This window comes from Vigna angularis, chromosome 9 (assembly GCF_016808095.1).
Source record: "Vigna angularis cultivar LongXiaoDou No.4 chromosome 9, ASM1680809v1, whole genome shotgun sequence".
In the NCBI taxonomy this organism is placed as follows: domain Eukaryota; kingdom Viridiplantae; phylum Streptophyta; class Magnoliopsida; order Fabales; family Fabaceae; genus Vigna; species Vigna angularis.
The window spans coordinates 16,956,188-16,965,218 of NC_068978.1; the positions used below are offsets into that span (position 1 = coordinate 16,956,188).

General features: G+C 30.8%; 2 protein-coding genes across 2 annotated transcripts; both read right to left on the reverse strand.

The window, feature by feature from the left end:
• Window positions 1-709: 709 nt before the first annotated feature.
• On the reverse strand, window positions 710-2,479 carry LOC108321360 (cationic peroxidase 1). The gene is made up of 4 exons (XM_017553100.2): window positions 2,230-2,479; window positions 1,841-2,032; window positions 1,216-1,381; window positions 710-1,123 (listed from the first exon to the last, which is right to left on the reverse strand). Exons 1-4 carry the CDS (start codon window positions 2,440-2,442, stop codon window positions 738-740), a joined length of 957 nt encoding a protein of 318 aa, XP_017408589.1. The 5' UTR covers window positions 2,443-2,479; the 3' UTR covers window positions 710-737.
• Window positions 2,480-6,201: 3,722 nt separating this feature from the next.
• On the reverse strand, window positions 6,202-8,530 carry LOC108321362 (cationic peroxidase 1). The gene is made up of 4 exons (XM_017553103.2): window positions 8,226-8,530; window positions 7,082-7,273; window positions 6,803-6,968; window positions 6,202-6,673 (listed from the first exon to the last, which is right to left on the reverse strand). The coding sequence occupies exons 1-4, from the start codon at window positions 8,481-8,483 to the stop codon at window positions 6,288-6,290; spliced, it is 1,002 nt and encodes a 333-aa protein (XP_017408592.1). The 5' UTR covers window positions 8,484-8,530; the 3' UTR covers window positions 6,202-6,287.
• Window positions 8,531-9,031: the final 501 nt, after the last annotated feature.

Consider the following 9,031-nt stretch of genomic DNA (forward strand, 5'->3'; position numbering starts at 1 on the left):
TGAAATCAAATTTCGAGGGTACTTTTTTTTTGTCATTATTTTGTTATTGTCGATCATAAGCATTTTAGTTTTCCCGCCACTATATGTAATATGAATATTACTACATACTTTTATTTTGAATTTACATCAATATCTATTAAAAAAATGTTCAACCGAGATTATATACGACTAGAATCCAACGTATAGATTAGTCGAATTTTCATGAAAAAATATATATAAAAATATTTTGTTTGGATTTCATTCTTGTTATATATAACTTTGATTTGAGGCTCTGTGAACAATGCTATTTATTTATCCATATATTGATGTCATTATTTACCACACAAATTAAACACATTAATTGACGTATTTTCTTAAACAAAATCAAAACTTCACTTTAATATAGCCTAAAACACAACACTGTGCTGATTAATTAGAATAGTAAAATTACTTTATATATGTTAAATATTGTCTATTATATGAAGTAATTAACCATTACGAGACTTTAATAAGTAATTGACCATTAGACGTCTTTGACTATATTAGGTATAAATAGTTATCCAAAGGATTTTCAATCACAACTGTTTACAAATAAAAATATCATTATGATCTGATTTTCATAAACCTAAATTTACTTAACAAAATTATTTATACAAATAAATTTTACTTCAAGTAATATAGGTAAAAAAAAAAGATACATTAAAATAATATATTTTATTAATAATGAACTGCCATGGAAAAAACATTTTCTGATAAACTCAGTTAACTTTGCTGCACTGTGTTCTGATTTGGCCACGGGTGCCAGTAAGAGGACCAAAGTTTCCCATCTTGATCGCTGTGTTAGCAAAATCTCTTCTGAAGAGTAAAGCGTTGGATGCATAAAATTCAACTATTGAATCCGTGGAACCACCATTATAGAGCTCTTGATCAGAGTGTAAGAGACCCTTTTTCACCAGCAAATTCTTGTAATAAGCATTGTCAAATTGGTGTGGAGTGGAACGATCTAAAGGAGCTAAGTTATCATCACCACCTACGAAGGGACACTTTTCTTGCAATGATCTTGCATACGAGGGATCAATATTGCTTTCGTTATAAATCCTTGTTCTGAAGAATAAGCATCTGATGAAGCCTACGGTGTGAACACCTGAACAAGAAGTTCCATTTGTGTATATCTAATCAGATGCATAGCCCTAGAGTATAGAAAAGATAACGTTTCGAATGCATTAAGTAATTAACCTGTAAAAGCAACCATTTCTTTGGCTGTGAAATTCTTTTTGCCGAATGTAGCAAGAAGTTGAGAAAGATTCATAAAGGGAGAAGGTAAATCTGTTGAAACAGCACTTATATTAGAAGTTGTTGAGTCTCTTCTACCCAATCGAACGTTCCAACTTGGTCCACCTTGCTGGGAATCATCGTGTCTCATTCATCAAAAAACATGCACATCATGTATATATAGATGAAGTCTTAAATGTTTAAACTATACTTATTAGATTATATAACTATATATACAATTTTATCCAAAATTATATGTACATAATATGTCTTTTAACATCAATATATTTGACTGTTAGACTAAAAACGGTTAAGAAGTATTTTCAGAAAGTATGTTACTGAAAGGAGTAACCCTCATCTGTATACTTATCTATCTGTTACTCGTAACTTTGTGACAGATAGAAGTATGTTATCTTTAATAAAAAATCTTAAAACAATAGTTTTGTTTGTCTTCTTTTCTAGTATTGAAAATTTAATACTCAGTAAATATGAAAAAATAGAGCACGTAGTCAATATGGAAGAACCTTCTAATTCAACTAATAATAATCTGACTAGTTTTTTTCTTCTTTTGAATGAATTGAATACTTACAGCAACAACAGAATCTCTTGCAGCAACAGCTACAATGTCAGCGCAAGAAACAACACCAGGGCACAGTTTTTCCAGTCTACCCTTTATCTTCTCTATAATATCCGTGCCATTTGTAGAACCAGCATCGGGAACAGCACTTTGTTCGCCCGTGAAATTTTGTGTGTCTTTTAGCAGAATTGATGCATCGCATCCCTACATAACATGTCAGCCAAGAAAAGCAGAAAAAATCAAACATAAAGTTTTCCACAAATCAATCTTTTTCTTTTCTTCTGTTATTTAACTTTTGAGTAAATTATACAGCTTAGAAGTATATATTGTATGCAGAAAATGCATATTTGTATGCACTGTTCGTAAGTAAGGCGTTAAAGTTGAGGAAAATGAAGACTTGCTTGAACAAAGCAATCAGTGAAATGAAGACTGAAGAAGGCTAAACCCATGGTAGGTTCCTTCTTCAAAGCAGTGGTTACTTCTTCCCTAATGATTTGAAGTGCCAGGGGACATTGTAAATTATAAAAGTCTGGGCGTAACTTATTAGCAGAACCACCAGAAGCTGCCCCAATAAGGCATAAAAGCAAACAAATCGAGAGTTTAATTGCAGCCATGGTTATAGGAGATTCTTTAGATAGTGTAGACAAGAGTTCGAGAACACACACGTACATGGTTAACAGAAAAATACATAGCACCTTTATATAGATACAATGCTTATTTTGGATATTGTATGTTAGTTTTTAATTTTTGAAAATGTCAACTAACACTTTTTTTAAATATATTTTAACATATTTCTACACTTATTTGATATATTATTTTTCATCTTTTTATTATAAAAATTATGTAAAGTGAGTGTAGACAATTCAATCTATCGTTACCTTTTTTTTCTTTGGGTTCATCGAAATATTTTAAATGTAAAAATTGAAACTTAAAGGATAATTAATTTTAATTGATCATTAATTTTTATGAGGTATAGTCAACCTCTTTTGTCTTGTTCTCTGCTCTCAAAATTCAAGTTTTCCGTTCTGGATTACCTCTTTTTTTTCATTCTCGTCTGTCAAAATTCTGACCTCTCCTTTTTTTTGTCATTTTCTCTATCCCACTGCTTCAATGAAAACTTTAACATCCTTTTTCTTATCCTGGACCAACCTACTCCATCCTCATTCTTCTATTTTTATTAACTCAAGCACATTTTTTTGCCAACCTCTCCAATCACACTGTCCCCTCTCAAAATTCAACTCTTTTTTACAGTTTTAAGATTTTTATTTTATCGAAATAATAAGATTTGTTGTGGGAAAATAATGTTGTGACAAAATAGCGAAACTTAAGTGTATGTGAGTGTAAAATAACTTTATTTTAAGAATACATGGTCATAATTTTTTTAAGTTGTTAGAAAGGTAGGATAATGATAACAACTTATGTTTTTAAACCCTTTTAGCAAATAAAAAATAACCTATATAATAGACATTGTAATGACGGTAGAAACTCTTTTTTCTTACATTAAAAAGAGCTATATCTCGAAAAAATTATCGTAGCACTTGCTCGGAAATATTTTACAATGATGTTTTCTTTGCTGGTAATGAGAAATATATATTGATTATTGATTATAATGTATACCAAATCCGTATGCAAAATTACATATAACTAGGATTTTGATGCAGTGGATAAGGTTAAAAAACCACTCAAGGAAAGAAAAAAAATAATCCTACTGTGCTCTAGTATTATGATTTGAAACTAATAAAATTAAACCTAAAATGATATTGTTTATGTGTGGCTGAATTAATCAAAGAACCATGATGGAAAACAACAATACAACCAAAAATATCAAAATATGTAACAGAAAACAAATTTGTAAGAATTTATGAGGAGTAACACAATAATCAACACCAATACTTTTAATGTGGAAAAATCTTCTTAACATGAAAAATAAAAACTCATAATTACAAACTAGTCTATCAAGCTTTCATTAAGGTCAGATATGAGTACAAGATATTCAAATGAAAAACACAAACAAGTGTCTATAATCAGGGAATTCAATTTCGCTTTTGCTCTTCAATGAATGCTTTGATGGCATGCATGCGGTGGAGCTTGGATGGAGTGCGACCTCCGACGAGGTGTAGGGACATGCTAGTAGTGAATGACTTGAGCTGCATAGGCTGGTTCAGATGGATCTGGTGCTGCTTGGGTGGTGAAGGTGCTACAATGCTGATTGTGATTTGGGAGAAGATGGTAATGATGTGGCAGATTATGATTAAGCAGATTTGTGAGTGAATGATAGTGATACGTTGCAACTCCTGGATGGCCATATTCTGAATGCTAGGATGATGACTCGTAGCATGCTCTTGTTAGACAAATTTTTTAACACGTGGTAGCTTCTAATTAAGGTTGATTTTTCTATGGCCCATTACTCAATAAGGGAGTCTATAAGTAAACTAGGCGGTGCAGAATATATTTTTCTGAAATTTGCTATTTGGGACTTTATCTTTAGTAACTAAATGAGCTTAAACTTACCTTTAACAATATAAAGAAACATTAGGATATCCAAAGAAAATATTTTATGCAATTAAAACACTATTTTGATACGTTTTTATTTCACATACTCAATAAATCTAATTATCATAAATATTAATTAAATAATCTTTTGAGCATAAAAATAATTTATTTTCAAGATTAAAGGTGAAATAAGAACATAAATATACACTCATAAGTCTCATTAGCAATGTTATTATAAATATTATTTTCTACGTATTGTCCAATAAAACCACAAATTTATTGGTGTTTAAACTCAATTTTTATCATACATGGAATCATTTTTGTATAACAAAGACGAAAAAATACAATATTTTACAAATAATAAGTATCTCGTCTTGACTTTTGTGTAACCAAGATAAAAATTATACAAATTCTTACAAATAATAATTACCATTTAAAGCAATCATTTTTTTATTTTTCTCCATCCTCCAAACAAATAAATATAGTTCCAAGCTCTAATGTCACTTGGTGAAATATAGCATAAATATGACTCTCATTAACAATGTTTTTATAAATATTATTTTCTATATTGTCTAACAAAACCACAAACTTGTTGGTGTTTAAACTCATTTTTTATCATACATAGAATCTGACTTTTGTATAACAAAGACGAAAAAATACAATTTTTTTTACAAACAATAAGTATCTCATCTTGACTTTTGTGTAACCAAGATGAAAATATGCAAATTCTTACAAATAATAAGTACAATTAAAAGCAATCATTTTTGTATTTTCCTTCGACCTTCAAACAAATAAACATAGTTCCAAATTAATAACTCTAATGTCACATGATGAAAATAACACAACAAAAAATACCAAAATATACCGTGATTATAATTTACTAAACTTGTAAAAGTCGATAAAGAACAATACCAATGGAAAATTGTAACAATACTTGTGAGAATAAGTTGCTTTAAACCCATTCTAATCCCAAAATGTGATAGTTTTTTATGTTCTTAATTTTCTTATTAAATTTTCATTCATACATATTGTGTTAGGAAGTAAACTTTAAACTTAACTTAACTCTACAAAATTAGTTTTTAAGATGAAGTTTTCATCCTCTTATATATTATAAATTAGTTTTATCTTTACTGTGAGAGAATATGGTTGGACTTTCGTAAGGAATATTATAGAAACTATATTTATGTTTTTTTTAAGGAGATATGTTCCGCATACAAAATTGCTTATTACCCTATGTTTTTGTTTGAATATTTGAAGCTGTTAAGTACAACATTGGATTGTTAAAGATTGGGATATTTTGATATCAAATATACAGGACTTAATTATGAAATATGTGAACCTAATAACAAAAAACATTGTACATATTTCTTATAAACATATTGGAGCACTATATATTTTGCCCATGAGTAAAAGGATATTGTAATACAAAAGTGATCCTTTTAGTGAATCATTCGTTTTCTATTACTCTGCTTTTAAAACTAGACACACAGAAAGTGTTTTTCTTAAGTTATTTCCTCCTTAACCGACTCAGAAAAATAGCACAAACTTGCTAATTTAGCACTGCATATTTGGGGGGATTTTTTTTGCTAAATGGGTTAAACTAAAATTTACAACGTAATTGCTTAATGATTATTTATTTATTTGGTTAACTAATTACTTTTCTTTTTAACCAATGTGATTAACAACAATTTGCATGGTTGACGATGAAAAGAACATACATAAAAATATACTCATAATTTTGAAATGAAAATGAAAAAAATCACATTATATAATAAAAATAAATCATACAAAATATTTCCTGAAACAATCAGCAATTAAGAACGGCAAATTACCGATAAACGTAAACGCAATGTGTCCAACCTTGACACATAAACGAAACTTTAACAAACAAACGAAAGAAAGATTTCATCAGGAAATGCCTGCACATTATGAATTAGCACATACAGTTAAAATCAAAGAACTGAACTCAATTCACTCTGCTGCACACTTTTCTGATCTGACCCTGCGTGCCGGTGAGTGGGCTAAGGTTGCTCATCTTGAGCATGGCGTTAGCGAAATCGAATTTAAAGAGTGACGGGAAAGTGCTGTAAGATTTGACCTGGGTGGCCGTGGAACCGCCACTGAAGAGTTGTTGATCAGAGTGGAAAAGACCCTTTTTGTTAATTAAATTTGTGTAGTAAGCACCGTCGAAAACATCTTTGGTGGTGATGTCTATGGGAGACAAGTTGCTATCACCACCAGCCTTGGGACAATAAGTTCTCATTTGGTTTGCATAAGTTGAGTCTATATCGGTCTCGTTATAAATCCTTGATCGGAATAGTAAACATCTGGCTCTTCCAATTGTGTGAGCACCTGCTCATCACCAACAAGTTTAATATATATGAAAACAATGTTCATGATGTTTGAAAGAAAGAGAAATGATAAAGGGGTGTTTGATATACAAGAGTGTTGCATGCTGTGTTGTGTTGTGTATCTATCTACCTGATAAAGCCACCATTTCATTTGCTGTGAAAAGCTTCTTTTGGAAGGCAGCGATAAGACCATCAAGATTGAGAAAGGGAGATGGTAGATCAGTGTTGGCTCCACTGAAACTTGCAGTGGTTGAGTCTCTTCTGCCCAAGCTAACAGGCCATCCAGGTCCACCAAGCTGAACATTTTTTTCTCACTCATCAGTTTCTCATCTCATATATGCATTCATATATGCAAGTGTTTTCTAATAATTTGCTTATATAATTAGCCATTGATAAGGGAAACACTTACAGCAACAACAGAATCCCTTGCAGCAACTGCTAAAATGTCAGCGCAAGATACAACACCGGGGCATTCATGCTCTAGTGCATATTTTATTTTCTCTACGACTTCAAAACCCCTTAGAGAATTCACATTAGGTAAGGCACTTTGTTCGCCTCTGAAAGTTCCTGTGTCCGCTAACAAAACCGATGCGTCACATCCCTTCAAAATGCCACCAAAACATAGAACATGTTTCATTATATTATTATAGTCAGTAAATTTGTACGTTTTATGGAAACAATTTCAATTAAACATTTTTCTATTATTAAGTAGGTGAAATTTATGCTTAACTCAAACTCGTTACACCGATATAACAAGGTAACATTTATATTCTATGATTTAGTTTTATTTTTAATTAATATAAATCTCATGTTACGAACAAGTTTAATGAAATTGAATTAGTGATAAGTTTCACTGCTATAATAAAGGTATAAAAGTTTATTTCAATCGAAATTTAGACTTATAGTATTACTCACTGTCGGACCTTTTTTCTTATGACTTTTTGACATGAGGAAGTGAATCAAAGATTTATTAGTTAGAAATAATATCAAAATCGAAGATCCATATTAATTAGAAATAATAACAAAACCAAACATGCCACGTCCTTCTGTTACCCGATTATTAATTAACACGACTGTGTTTAGAGCACGTTATAGAATTGACATTTTAATAAAAGTTACACCAGCATCAAAGAATATAAAACATAATAAAATAATAATATTAATGTTACATATAAAAGAAACATAAAAACTATTTTAAGAAACCAAGAAGATAAAATATACTAAATAGCTATCATGTCACACAAGTAAATTGTTAGTCACATAATTGAACGACAAAAGATAAAGTAAACTATACATTATTCTAATTAAGAGGTTGAGGAATTTTTCTTATTATAAAAATTAAGAGCATGAAATCATATATTTAACTACAATCGTAATAATTCCTAGTGGGGAATTATTAGTCTAATCAGTTAGTGTGGATCGTTATGTGTATATGGTGGGGATTGGTATATATCCAAAGTGGGAGGAACATAGATTTCACTTGTCAAACAACGTTGCAGCTCTTGCATGCAGGTAAATATGAAATATATAAAAAAGATTAATAACAGACTTACTTGGACAAAGCAATCATGGAAATGAAGACGGAGCAAGGAAGCACCCATGCGAGGGTCATTTGCCAAAGCATTCATTACTAGTTTCTTAATGGTGTCGAGAGCTTGGGGACACTTGATAGCATAAAAAAGGGGGTTTAGCAGAGAAATAGATAAAGTGCCAGAACTAGTTGTTGACGAAGATGTTGAATAAGCTGAAGCTGAAACAAGACATAATAAGACCAAACAGATTTTGACCCTTTGTTGAGAAATTGCAGCCATGTTTGTAGGAATTCTCAACGTCGAGTGAGGAGAATAGAGGGGTTTGTGATTCGTGTTTGGTTAGGGCATGATGAAATGTTTCGTATATTTATACAGCATGCTTATGTTTTATTCAAGTAATGTGAATGTTGTGGGCATCCATGATATCTAATTTTTTAGATTAAATTTAGGTTTCGTGCTATGGAGTTAGCTGTATTGTGCTAAACAAGTTGACTTCTTGATGCTTTGCAGATCTTATGGCGGGATTAGTTGCAGGCTACTGTGCTAAGATAGCCACGCGAAAGTCTAATCAATTGATAATTTGGGTTTAGGAGAAACAAAATTGTTTTATCCCTTTCGCTGGCAATTACGTGCATCCTTCTTTTAACTTGAAATTGATATACATCAAAGTCTTTGATGTTATTGGGAACTCTGTCACTGGATACATTTTAGTTCCATAATTTCAACATTAAAAAATTTAGCTTTTGTGTCTCTTTATTTTATATAATTTGAATACACAAATGTAAAGAATCGGCCAAAAAAAACTTTTAACAAAAAAAAGTATCCCG

What these genes read in the sequence shown, in the direction of transcription:
- LOC108321360 (XM_017553100.2), bottom strand. Translation starts at nt 2,442, where the DNA reads ATGGCTGCAATTAAACTCTCGATTTGTTTGCTTTTATGCCTTATTGGG. An exon ending in CAAGAGATTCTGTTGTTGCT is followed by an intron (nt 1,382 to 1,840) that starts GTAAGTATTCAA and finishes GATGATTCCCAG; the next exon opens with CAAGGTGGACCAAGTTGGAA. An exon ending in AGAAATGGTTGCTTTTACAG is followed by an intron (nt 1,124 to 1,215) that starts GTTAATTACTTA and finishes CTTCTTGTTCAG; the next exon opens with GTGTTCACACCGTAGGCTTC.
- LOC108321362 (XM_017553103.2), bottom strand. Translation starts at nt 8,483, where the DNA reads ATGGCTGCAATTTCTCAACAAAGGGTCAAAATCTGTTTGGTCTTATTA. An exon ending in TCCATGATTGCTTTGTCCAA is followed by an intron (nt 7,274 to 8,225) that starts GTAAGTCTGTTA and finishes GGCATTTTGAAG; the next exon opens with GGATGTGACGCATCGGTTTT. An exon ending in CAAGGGATTCTGTTGTTGCT is followed by an intron (nt 6,969 to 7,081) that starts GTAAGTGTTTCC and finishes AAAAATGTTCAG; the next exon opens with CTTGGTGGACCTGGATGGCC.